A 13,616-nucleotide genomic window follows, 5' to 3' on the forward strand; every position below is an offset into this window, starting at 1 on the left:
TAACAGAAATTTTGAAAATCACACTGATACAAGTGCTTGTTATTCGAGTTTTACACGATTGAACTAAATTGTAGTAGGGGTGATCAAACACGACATATGAGTACATAAAAATTCACAAAGCTATACGATTTATATTTTATATTAATCTGGACACTTATTTTTATTTTATATAAAATGTACAGTCAAATTGTTGAGTAAGGGGGAATGTAAGAGAATCCCCCATTCCCAAACACTAGTGTATGGTGAAACTAGAGCAAATCTCAGTTCAGTTAAAATTACAAGGTGAATTCTCCATTATTTCCACAAGCTTGTGTATTTGCAATAATTTAGGTGCCTTATTAGTTATTAGTAATATTTGTGCACCGTAGAAAAAAAAAATTACAGGGACTAAAATTAGTAAAATATGTTTATCAACAGCAAACATACAGGAAATTATACATTTATACATACAGTGGTCATCAAATGGGAAGCCTGAATGGCGTTACAGTAAGGAAATGCAAGCAGCCAGCTGAACTTCTTGATGAACAAGGGCTAAGGAAGCACCACCATTAGTTCCCACAACTTAATCCTCAAAAGTCATGCATATGATCTAGAAGGTAGTTAGCTGTGAGCTCTTCATTTTTGTTGCAAGCAAAATACGCCTCTAATACAGTTGACTGATCGAAACCCATAGCTTCAAGCTGCACACAGTAGGGAATGACAACAGAACTCAAAATTGTTATTTGCTAAAACTTCCCACAATGGTCTTTCCCAACTACCACACAACTTAAGTAAGCAATGAAGTGCAATATGATGTACTGATGTAGAGTTTTTACTTCACGTTGTTACTAATTTCAGGTGAGTTTGCAAATTTCAAAAGATCAAAAAAATCACATATAAGTATATTTCATCTGAATAGAGCAGGATTGTCCTGAACCATGTCTGCTGAACAGTTAACATGTTAAACCACACTTTTCCGACCACAAACTAAAATAAAAAGGCAAGAAAAATGAAAACCCTTCAATGGAGTTAAAAAAACATTTAATTTAATTTATCCTTATTACCTGAAATACAAATGACTGGGATTTATTGGTACAGTGAGTATAATCAGAAAAGGCAGATAATAAGATTTTTAAACAATAGTTTCAAACAGAGGAGCCTGGATAGTTGCCTGCTGGTGTAAGCAAATTCATAACCTACCAAATATATTAATTTGCCATTTAAGGATCCAATATCCTTACATAACAAAGATTGCATGACATAATGAGCAAGCGGATAGTATATCATTCAGTCCATAATAATTTAAACCTTGGAGGAAAATCAGAAAGCCATTGAGGACTTACCCGTTGTATGGCTGCATGCTCCCCAGCAGTAACTTGCACAGCCTGAGGCATTGCAGTGGCAAATTGCTCAAGTATATTCCTAAATGGGGTCAATATGCAACAAGGTAATTAATTGGTCAGGGAGAGGTGGATAGCTATTGCATGATGGCTAAAAACATATGTATGCTGACTGCTCGAATATTCAGATATATAATTACAGACTCAAAATCTTTACCCTTTGTCGACTTCAATAGGCTCATTTAACAATCGGTGGAATTCAGGCTCATGCTCTTGAATAAGTTTCATCACGTTTGGATTATGTTTACCAAACTCTTGAAGCATGGGCTGTCATGAAGAAAGAAAATGAGAGCAAACAACGGCAAACTGCCAAAGAGATTGATGAATAGTGCATGACAGATAAACAAGATCTTAACAAGCTCAAATCATGGGGAACAAAATACCTGCAAAACCTGTGGATTAGCTTGCACCATGGCTCGCAAGGCTTGAAACTGCAGAGAAAAATTTCAATTAGAGTAAGCTGTCCAACACTCCCTTTCTCAGAGCTCTAATCTACTCAACTAGTGTAAAGGTGATTGAGTTTTATCAAATTTGGACAAGTAGACAACATACTTGTTCACTGTTACGCAGAAAATCCAGGGCACCAGAGGGAGCAGCACTGGAACCCACTCTAGGAAGGCCCTGCTTCCAAATACAAATTTAGACCAAGACAATTTCTCCAAAGTACTGCAGCAATAGTCATCGCCCATTGCATACCTGAGGAAAGGTATTTATAGGACCTGCATTAGGTCCACCAGATAGCACTGATGCTGGTCGTCTGGGTTGTTGAGAAACAGAAGAAGTACTTGTACGCTGCCGAGTCCCAATTGACTGAACAAGAGACGGCTTTTCAGATTTCTCAGGAATACCCTATAGCATTAAGAATCTCAGCATTTCATAAGAAATAATCACTGACAGATCTACTCCAACAAGCGAATAGTTCATTGTGTATGCCTTTTAAAAATTGCTAACAACTACACAACTGAGTGAAAGAAGTGTGGATCGTAACTCACAGAATAAAGATATTCAACCGCTATCTCAGGATTATTAGATGCAGCACGAAGGGCATGTACAACAGTGTCTCTGTCCCATATTCCTCCACCCATATCAAGTATGTGCTGGATTGTATTCTCATGTTCATTTCCAACAATAAGATTCGAAGCTGCCTGACCACCAACATCAGATTCTGGCCTGCTTTATAATTACATTTCAGAAAGAATCCAAGCCTAACAATAGTTGAATTTAAACTGATAGGAGTCAACATATATATTCTATTGAGTTTGGCAATTGAAAACAAAGTACACACTCACACAGAAGATGAAATAGGAGCTGGAACTGAAGTAGGCATAGGTGCAGGGCTGCCAAATGTACATATATTACACCATAAAAATACAAACTTCCAGCCAGAATAGCTTGAAAACAAAACAGCATAGATTAGCAGAACTCACAGAGATGCATCAGTTGCAGTGATTGGACGTTTAGTAGATGCCTCAACAGGAGGAGACTCAGGACTTGCAGGAGCCTTAAAGATGAACAAATCAGTTGTAATCGGACTATTGCTTTCAAAATATTAGCTGGAAAATAATCACAATTTCAAAAAAATACAGTAATTTCTACAATTGACAACATACGAAATGACAATATCAAGGAAATATAGACAAGACTGGAAACCAAGATAAAAAGCATCAAGTACCAAATATGTAGCATACAAACAGATCCTTGATTTGCATATAAATTGGTAGGATTGTATGGCACCTTGGAGACAACGACAGCTTATACAACCAAAATAAGGTAAAAGCTGAGACTTCATAACCTTCAGAAGTATGTTGTGCTGACTACTAAAATCTGATTCCATAACCAATCATTCATGCATTAACCCAAAACATTAACCAATGACTACTAAAACGCCAAAATCTTAAAGACCAGGAGATTTGTAGCCAAAGATACAAAATTAGAACTTTCCACTTCTTTGTAGCTAATTTCAAAATCTACTAAGGATTAAGAAACCCAAATTGTGCTAGACCTAATTGAAGTAAATCCAAGAGGAGATATGGAGCTATTCTTCATTGAAATAGGACTTCAAGTATCTGCCTCAAGTCTCCTCCTCAGCCACAGTTATAGATTAGGATTTTAAATCAAAATCCAACCCTAAACGAGAGGTCTATTCGCATAAGCACCCCTTACCAAATAAAAATTAATATAAACCACCTCTAAAAATTATATTAAGTGTTCTATAGGTCACCCTTCATCATAAAGTTTCTAGTAACTAACTAAGAACCCTTATTTAAAAACAACAAGTCAACAACAGCAACAAAACAGATACAATCAAAGCAAGAATTGACCTTTGTGGCTTTGTTTTTAGAGATATGTTCATATCCGGGCCATTAAGATGGATATATGATTGACAGGGGTTTAAATGCCAATAGAAGATATTTATAGCATGATAATGTTAAGTTCAATCAATGAAGTATTTTAAATAAGTTGAATTAGATAAGGATCGATCCAATAATTGTAGTAAATTATATTAATGGTAAGAAATATTTAATACTTAATTGGTTGGTTAGTTGTGAAGGTGGCTTTGAGATTAAAATCAAAGACTTAGAGGAGCTTTAGGTTTTTAAGCAGAAAATTCTAGAGATTATCTTACTTGAACAGTCAAGAGGAAGTGCCATGGTGCATGGTATATGAGTAACATAGTTTTGGTGGATGGGGCTGTAAAATGCATGAATGCAAAGTTACATCTTTGGAGAGAAACCTTAAGAGTCAAGGTTACAAGTAGAGTAGAACCAAAACGAAGTACGTGCATGCATTTATGAATTCCCAATCTCTTTACAGAATGTGTTAGAGGACCAACTCAACCAAAAGCTTAAGCTTATGGTTGAGGCCAAGGAATATGTTTTATACTCTATCAGAATGAGAAGGTTTTACTTTTTTATTTTATTTTATCTCTCTTATTATTGTGCATCCCTAGAAGATAGACAAGAAAATAAATAGAAAATTGAAAAATCAAAGAACTTTGAGTAGTCCTTGAAAAACAGCCTTTCTAAATTCCAACACCTTTTAACCATTTTATATATTTTTTGGTAATTAAGGACTAATATTAACAGTTTTTATCAATACAAGGGTATGATTCTATAATTATAAACCTCTCTAAAACCCTTCTCACAAAATGGGTTATACTTGTTGCTGCAATTGAACTGTACATAAACCAGTGCCCGCTGCTGGTGAGACAACCCCCTTCCACCATCAATTGTAACACGTTACAAAAATTTGAAACATACGTCATGCACCTTGTAAAGCTGTTCTTACCTCAGCTGACATAGCTGCTGCTGCCACTGAGCTATCCCCAGCCAAACTCTTACTCTGAAAATACTCATTCAATCAGTATCAATGAAAAATGCATATCAAATACAGACTATGAAAATGCAAACTTAACATGCACATATCACTAGTTAATGGAAATCCCCTTTTATATAGCTATATTTGTCAAAAAATCTTTAACTTCACAAACCCTAAAATATGAATAAAACAAGTTGAAAGATACAGAGTATTCAAATATCTGCCCATTTCATTCTTTTCAAATTACTTTATGCTTTTATAATATTGGAAATTTTACTGAGTCCCCAAGCCCTGCCCACACCCGTGATGTACTTCCTTGCTTTCAGGTATATCTCCTGAAAGATAGGGTTTTCTCTCTTGTCTAGTGCTTTACACACTTATCCCTACTCCCTAGGACTTGTCGACTTGTCGTAATATCATGGAGCTACCCTCCATGACACTCACAGACATTTTATAGTCTAAAAAGAAAGGTAAAGAAAAGAAAGGAAAATTATGGATTCTTATATGTTTGGTCCTAAAAATTAAATGGAATTTGATAGGAAATGAAGGGAAATGGAAAGAAAACTCCCTTCATAAAATCTTCCTTTTCCTTTAATTAAATCTATTAAGATTAAAATTAGTTTTCCCTTCCCTTTCCTTCCTTCCCTAATGTCATACCAAACGATAGATTCCTCTCAATTCCCTTCCTTTACTAATATCAAACCAAATATTAGATGATATATTTTCTTTCCTTTCCCTTCTCTTCCTTTATTTTCCCTTCCCTTCCTTTCCCTTTACTAATATTGAACCAAACAAAGCCTAAGAGGGGAACGTTTCTTAGACTTTTTTCAGAATTCAATGCCTGTTAATATTTATGTCAATTCAAAAATTAGGTAAGGAATGGAAAATACATTACAGTCAATGTAGTGGTACCACAAAAGGGGGGGAAAGCGTGAATTCTGGATATGCACAAAAACTAAGGGCAAAATAGTATTTCCAAAATAAGTTTCACTCTGATATCATGCCACATTGCTCTAAGCCTTCAGCTCAACATCCATCACAGTTGAGCTTAAGATCTAGAGCAAAGAAGACCCAGATGAAGATTTTGTAAGCCCAGGCATTTCAGCTTGCTCAAGAATACAGTATAACATTAAGTATACTAACAATATCATAACTTGAACCAAGTGATGAAAAAAGTAGTAGACTGCAGCCAGCAGAAAACATTCGCTGGTAATTCTCAAGGCGAAACAAATCCTTTAACTGCAACTACACAACTAAGCAAAAGATGAAGGGATTTTAACTCACGGCTTTTAGGTATTCAGCAGCTCTCTCTGGGTTATTAGATGAGACACGTAGTGCGCGTACAACTGCATCTCTATCCCAAATTCCTCCACCGATATCAATTACACGCTGGATTGCATTCTCAATGTCATTTCCAGCATCAAGACTTACAGCTGCCTGTCCACCAACATCAGATTCTAACCTGCATCAACATAAAGTTTCAGAAAGAACCCAAGACTAGAAAATTTGAATCTAAACTAATAGGAGTCAACAGAATCTTTTTTAAATATAGCAATTTAAATGAGACTAGACACTCACACAGAAGATGAAATAATGGGAGTTGGCACTGATGTAGGCACAGATGCAGGGCTGTAAAATAAGCAGATGTTGTACCATTAGAAAACAGAATTCCTGCCAAAACTACCTAAAGAACTAAACATCATAAAAATGCAAAACTCACAGAGCTTCATTGGGCACAGTAGTTGGAGGTGTAGTAGATGCCTCAATAGAGGGAGACTTGGGTGTTGCAGGAGCCTAAAGGTAAAGAATAAGGATCATAAATAAGAGATTTGCTTTCAAGTTATGCGCTAGAAAAAGATTATCAAATCATAAATTCAGTCAACAAAATAAAACGACATGATTAAGAAAATCAATGGACATTTAACAAGGTTGACAACCATAATACAAAGAATCAGGTATTTAGTATAGAGTATATCACATACAGAGCAACAGAGGGCTTATGTAGTTCTGTATGCATTTAGCACTAGTATTATTGTCGTGCACCTAAGAAACAAAAGGAGTAAAACTTTTCAACTACACAACGTGTAAAATGTTGAGAGTTTAACACTTCATAGCCCTCAGCTAAAGGTTGTGCTGAATCATGTCAATGATACATTATGCCATCAACCAATGACTATTCAAACACTAAAATCTTAAATCCTAGCACTTTGCAGCAATAGATACAAAATAAAAGATGTTTTCAAAGTAGCTCAATCCAAATATAGATTTCACAGCTCAACATTTTGTACCATATAACAAAGCAGACCTTATTTCCATTAAATAGAATTTACCCTTCAATCTATGAGGCTGTCGGGAGCACTCTCCACTTCAACTAACCCACTTTGATCCTATGAAAACCCAATATCTTAGGATAGCCTAATTTTTTTTCGTTGTAGCATTTTCAAGGAAAAAAGAAATCTGCAGGTTTTTTTTTATTTTTTTGAAAGGGAGAAATCTGCAGGTATTTTAAAAACAGCCATGGTATTTAGTTAGGAAGAAAAGAAATAAATAAATAAATAAATAAACTTTATAACAATTTTAAAACCTCAATAATGGTTGCATATATTAGGACCTCTCTAAATCCCATCTCCACACCGGATAATTGTTGTTTCTTTTCAAATTAAAATAATCTCTTGAAGAGAATTTCAAGGAACATATTGAATGAACAACACCCTAAAGCTGTTCTTACCTTAGATGTAGGCATAACTGCTGCTGCCACTGAATTTTCCCCAGACCAACTCTTACTCTGGCAATCCACAATCATTCAGTGTTAATGAAAATAGAAATCAAAGAGATTCAACAGGAAAATACTAGCTAGAATTGCAATTAATGAGTTCATTCTGGCATTACTATTACGTCTTTAGTTTAAAATACTTCTGCAACAGTACCTTATTACACTTAAGTGACTTAACTTTACCCCTTCAAAGCTTCTTTGATCTATGAATTAAAAGGTTGAAAGATCCTTCCGTGATCATAGTATAATTTGGTCTAATACTTCTGAATATAAAATTTGCTTCTCCTTATTTTGAAAAATAATATCTAACAAAAAAAATTTACTATTAGTTAAGTTCTATTAGTTTACGGCCCTTCCTATCTGATGAACCATTTCATTTTAAGACTGCACTTTCCTTGACCAGATGTATTGCCAAGTCTGAAGTATAGCTGTTCAAAGAAAGTACAGAGCATTCAATACCTAAGACTAATGATGATCCTTACAAGTTATAGCAAGAGCAGAACAAAAAAATGTGTTAACAAGGCTGCCGATTGCTGGTAACAGATTAAGCAGTCACCACATAAATTTTTTTATCTAAAGCAAATGCTATATCAAGATATGTACCTTAGACAGCATGACAACTATAAAACTATTCTCTGCAATTTTGTTTTCCTCCAGTGTAGTTCCATCTGCAAGAACTTTTCCTTGATAGATAAGCATCTGCTGAGAGGCAGGAAAGACATTTGCTCCCTGTATAGATTCAATGTTTTTCTTGACGTCACTTACCTAAGAAGATTCATGACCAAACGAACACCGACATTAAGACTCATGGCGATATATTAGCATTGCAGAACAAGTGTATATGTACTCATTCTTGAAACGACAATTCTCGAAACTCATATTGATCCATATTAGAGTTACATGTAAATATGTAATAGACTAACCTAAGGAGCAGCAATATGGGTAGTCTAGTACTATTATTATATTAGGTAAATAGCCTTTAGCTAGAGAAAGAGGGGAGGAATTAGTAGGCAGATTTTGGAATGAATGTTTTAGGAGAGTTGAGAGTCATGTGACTTGTCACTATTGGAGAGTTGTAGGCTAAGGGCTTGTTCTGATTTAATGAACTGAACTGATTGGAGCTGAACTGAAAAGACCTGAAATGAATTGTTTATGAGAGAAGGAAATTAGAAACTGAACTGATTGGAGCTGAAATTAAGCCGAAGAGAACAGGCCCTAAACTTACTATTTTGTAAGAAACCTTGTTTATTTCAATCAATCAAGATTCAACCATTCAGCTTTATTTCCTACTAGTCTTTATTTTGAAATCTCTATCTTAACACATAGTGGAATCATCATTTTCGGTCAAGCTTCAATCTTTCTTCCCATTGATGTGTTTTCTTTAAATATTTGTGTGTGAATTTGGTCTACGATTTTCAATTACATCATGCCAACACAATGATAATGTTTTCAGTCACCCATTATCTGCTAATCAGCAAGACCATAAGTCCACAACACAAGCAATGAAGGCATTTCAATTAACCAATTCACTTAGAATAACCTCCACTTCATGATTACCACACCTAAATATCACTAATTCAGAAGTTGAACAAATACCATCAACATTACCATATTCCAAGATAAATTACAGAGGAATTCAGATTTAGATTTTGTCATGCATTGCACAATAACACCTTCTAGACATTCTATACAAATTCTAACAAACTAAGTTCCTATAAGGATACTACATGATTCGATTACGATAAGAAACGCCATTGTGACAACAATGATTATCCTTTCAAATCAACGAACTTGGCTAACTTGGTATCTTTCCATAGAGAAACACCCTGCCCCCTCATTGATTTGAAATCAAACACCTTCAATTTCCTCAATTTGGCATAATTAATCACAGCAGAAATGGTTCATAACTAATAGGAATACAACATACTTGTATCAGGTAAGTTTTATTATTGGCTTGCAGTTACCAATATACCAGACGACTCTATGCTACATAACCTTCAACAAAATTCAACAATTCCAACAAATTACATAATCAATTCCCATTTACCACTTAACCCCACTTCATAATTACTAATTTAATTAACTTTGCAATACCCAATTTCTGTTCAAATTGTATTTGGCTGACTCAATAATTCTGGCCAAAATGAATTGCAATTGCGAAATTTCCCACAACAGTGACAAAATACCCAGAATGTTTTAGGTACAAACAAGTCCATTAAACAATAAAATAGAGCAATGTGAACCAAAATAACTGCAAAATTTCTATAAAAACGTTGCAGTTGCAATCAACATCACAGAAATGAACACGATTATATTATTTAAGATGACAAAAAGCAGATTGCGTGAATAAGAAAGAACTAAGAAGATGAAGTTGAAAATTTGGAAATATAAAATTAGAATGATTGAGATGGGATTACGAACCGTGTCTTGGAGTTTGACTTTAAGTTGAAAATGATTTCCTTTCAAATTCTTGACAAAAATCTTCATTCTCAGTTTCTCACTATCACTCTAAAGTCTCTTTTGAAATGCAGGAATTTTCCTGGGAAAAAGAAAGCATTCCGTACAATAATTCTGTGGAGGGAAATAGTCTGAGTGAGTGCAATAATTTTTGGCAAAAGTTCACTCAATTGTGGTGTCCAACTCATGAATTTTGGACTAAAGGATGTGTTTTCTTCGGCTTTATTTCATTTCCTAATTTTCTTCTCCATAAATAGTTCAGTTCAACTTAATTCAGTGAATCAGAACAGGCTCTAATAATGTCAACAGAGAGAAGGATGAGTGAGAAATACCTAAATTAGTTAGAGCTTTTACTCTCGGTACTAGGAAATTCAGGATCAATAGATTCACATCAACAATCCACCTAATCAGTTGGGTTTTAGCCTAGAACTAATGCACTTAAGATGATATTAACATCAATATCACTTTGTTGTGGATAAATCCAAGGAACGAGTGCAATTGTGTAATAAAAGATTACAGTATGCATTTCAGGTTCATGAGCCAACTATATTTTCAAGTTGTTCCTAAGCATGCTCACTTGTATCTTTGTAATTCACATAATTAAATAAGTATTATGCTCGTCTTCCATGATTATGATGTGCATGATAATGCAAGCTATCATGATATGCCACAACAATTGCACATTCCATGCTATAGCAGGCTTTCTTATTATAGATAATCTATTAGCACATCAAAGGTCCGCTCAACATATTTACAAGCAATTTCCTGTCATTTAGTGAACAATTTATGTTTAAGAGTTGTTAGGGCAATTATGACATTGTCATATGTTGCCTATTTTGGACATGTCTTACCTGTGATATTTTACCCCTTTGTATATATTTTCATTCAAATCAAACTGAATTTGTTGAGATTGATCATAAGGGTCTGTTCTCATACGATTATTTTCATTTCAGTTCAGTTCAGCTCTAATAAGTTCAGTTCAGTTCAGCTCCTAATTTCCTTATCTTATAAAATATTCATTTCAGTTCAGTTCAGCTCTAATAAGTTCACTTTAGTTCAGCTCATCTCATTTCAGTCAATAAGAAGAGACCCTTAGAATATCATTGAAATTATAAAAGGAGAATGTTGTATTTTGTTTATGTCATTACATATTTACATGTTCCTGACTCAGTTTTGAAAACATGTCAATTCCATTAATCTTATAAACAATAAGTTTTAAAATAACATTCACGATTCTTGACCTTCCTTGGAGCATTGGTTGGTTGTTGAAATAGTTGGCAACCAATAAACGATTGTGTGCTGCTCGATCTCTCAAAAGAATCAAAACAACATACACACCTCATATAATTTTAGGAGGCAAGATGAGTATAGACTTGTAGGGGTGAAAACAAGTTAGATACTAACAGTATAAACCTATAAGGTTCCATGACATTAAGTGTTCGACCAAACATTGGAATAGATGATTTCCACTCCATTCTAGCCCATTTTAAAGACTAATTCCCCTATAGATTTTCAATTTCCATTAAAAGGTTAGACAAATCACTATCTTATTTATTTAGGTACAAAATATGTCATCATTCCTTTACTTTAAACTATAAGGTGGTTATTGCACACAATGAGATAAGAGCCTCTATATTTTTTTATGTAGTGGCATGAAATTCTAATATAAAATATTATGTAATGACACCCGATCAACTAAAGGCATGATATATGCCATGAATGACATACATCATGCCTCAACTTATGTGCAATGTTAATAGTTTTAATTTGTTGCTTTGGTTTTAAATTAGATCACACGTTTTGGCTTTAGACACATTACTTATAATTTTGTTTTGACCAACATTTGTGATCTATAGAAACGAAAAAATATAGTTATGTGAGATCTTATTAGATTCATTTCAATGTGTTACTCAATTTTAAGTATCCCTAAAAAACAAATCAAATTTTAGTATTTATTATAATAGTATAATTAAAGATACTCGTAATATTTTCGATTAATTTTTGCAATGGCAAATGTTATACAAAAATGTCATCTAATTTGAGATAAATATATATGAAGTATAATTAAAATTGAATTGTGAGTAATAGATGTTACTCTATTCAGTAAAATTAGTTTTAATCCATACTATAAAAACTTGTCAAAATTTGGTATATTGACATTATGATATACTATATACTTATTTAGAAGTAATAGAACTAGTAATTCATTAAAACAACAGCTGAAATTTCTGAAAGATCAAGTTGTACCAAGATATCATGTAATCAAACATCCCTAACCTAACTTTCTCATTTAAAACTAAATGAAATTACATAGTACTTCACTCCTACTTCTACAGTTCTGAGTTCTCTATATACGGAGCAACATTTTGTACATTCAATTATAATTATTCTTTTTCATGGGTATTTTTCAAAAAAAATTCCCAAAAAAAAAAAACTCCGAATATTTAAATAGCGGGTAGGGTATCGGGTCTCCATAAAAAATCCGACCCGAAATTAACATCAGAATGATCAAATATCCCATCTAACGCCACGTAATCATTGTGGTCCTGCTCATACCCAATCGTAAGCCCAAACGAGTCATAACTCGGAAAATCCCAAAACTCACCTACCCCCGACACCTCCGACGAAACCCCAATTTCATCACCAACACGTGTCACACTCTCACTCTCCTTCAACAATCCGACGTCGTTTTCACAAAACTCTCCAATTTCCGACGGATATTCCCCGGAATCCGACGTTAAATCGACGATATTCACCGGAGAAGACCGAGATCCTGAACCCGTTATCTCCTCTTCGAAGCTCCGAATCACCGAGTCCAAATCGTGAGTCTGACTCACTGAGTCAGACTCACGCTCGGGGACGTGGTCCGAGTCGTCGAGTATGCTCAGAAGATCCTCTCGAACCCTCTTCGCGTCGAACTCGGGTGGGTCCGATTCGACTCGGACTCGCTTTTTCTGACTCAGCTTGAATTCTTCCATAAATAAGAGAAATCACTGCAAATAAATTGTAGAGTTTTTTTTAGAGAGAGAATTAATGAAATAATGTGTAGAAAAGTGTGAAGAAAATGGGAAGAAGAGAAAGTGGTTTAAATAGTGAGGAGAGAGAAAGTGGAGAAACTAAGGATGGGGTCGCTGCGTGTGGGCGCGAATCGTCAGGTCATCACGAGACGCTGATTTTTTATTTTTCTTTTTTTTTTTTTTAAATAATTTTATTTGTTTGTTAAAAGTCTTTCTTTTTATTAATGAGATTCGTTTAAAATGTTGAAAACTCGTCTCATCGTCCACGTACTAGTTCATGTTCTTTTTAAAGATTCAATCTTTTTCATATTTGGGTTTGCCGACGTATCATAATCTTCTACTACTATGTGATTCCTAAATTTAGGGGAAAACATGTTTTACGTTTTACCCCGTCTATTGTTAGGAAAGATACATGTTTGTTAATGGTCACAAGTTATCTCTTGTTGAGCTAGGCTTATGTATTGTATTTAGCTTACTATTGGGCTTATGTTTTAGCCCGATTATAGGTTGTATATATATACCCTTATACGTAATACACAAATCAAGGGGTTGTATATATATACCCTTATACGTAATACACAAACCAAGAATTCACATTCTTGAAATCTCTTCTCACGAAATGTGATGACTCTGATGAGATTGATGATTTAGTGATATATCGTTAGTATGTAT

At 34.4% G+C, this 13,616-nt stretch overlaps 2 protein-coding genes across 6 annotated transcripts; both read right to left on the reverse strand.

Annotated features, from left to right (window-relative positions):
• Positions 1-191: 191 nt before the first annotated feature.
• Positions 192-10,081, reverse strand: LOC145601030 (ubiquitin receptor RAD23d-like). 5 transcript variants are annotated; one of them, XM_081656941.1, is made up of 16 exons: positions 9,892-10,081; positions 8,074-8,235; positions 7,426-7,482; positions 6,418-6,491; positions 6,276-6,326; positions 5,982-6,159; positions 4,668-4,721; positions 2,807-2,880; positions 2,669-2,716; positions 2,372-2,552; positions 2,076-2,189; positions 1,932-2,000; positions 1,763-1,810; positions 1,537-1,646; positions 1,323-1,401; positions 192-680 (listed from the first exon to the last, which is right to left on the reverse strand). In XM_081656941.1, exons 1-16 carry the CDS (start codon positions 9,955-9,957, stop codon positions 570-572), a joined length of 1,476 nt encoding a protein of 491 aa, XP_081513067.1. In that variant the 5' UTR covers positions 9,958-10,081; the 3' UTR covers positions 192-569. The 5 variants fall into 5 exon arrangements, with proteins under 5 accessions (XP_081513067.1, XP_081513066.1, XP_081513068.1 ...); XM_081656940.1 differs by having other exon boundaries at positions 193-680; positions 2,076-2,228; positions 8,074-8,199; positions 9,892-10,080; XM_081656942.1 differs by having other exon boundaries at positions 194-680; positions 2,076-2,228; positions 8,074-8,138; positions 9,892-10,010.
• Positions 10,082-12,371: 2,290 nt separating this feature from the next.
• LOC145600436 (uncharacterized) lies at positions 12,372-12,905 on the reverse strand. The gene has a single exon (XM_081656332.1). The coding sequence runs from the start codon at positions 12,903-12,905 to the stop codon at positions 12,372-12,374; it is 534 nt and encodes a 177-aa protein (XP_081512458.1).
• Positions 12,906-13,616: the final 711 nt, after the last annotated feature.

This window comes from Chenopodium album, chromosome 21 (genome assembly GCF_948465745.1).
Source record: "Chenopodium album chromosome 21, dcCheAlbu1.1, whole genome shotgun sequence".
Taxonomy (NCBI): domain Eukaryota; kingdom Viridiplantae; phylum Streptophyta; class Magnoliopsida; order Caryophyllales; family Amaranthaceae; genus Chenopodium; species Chenopodium album.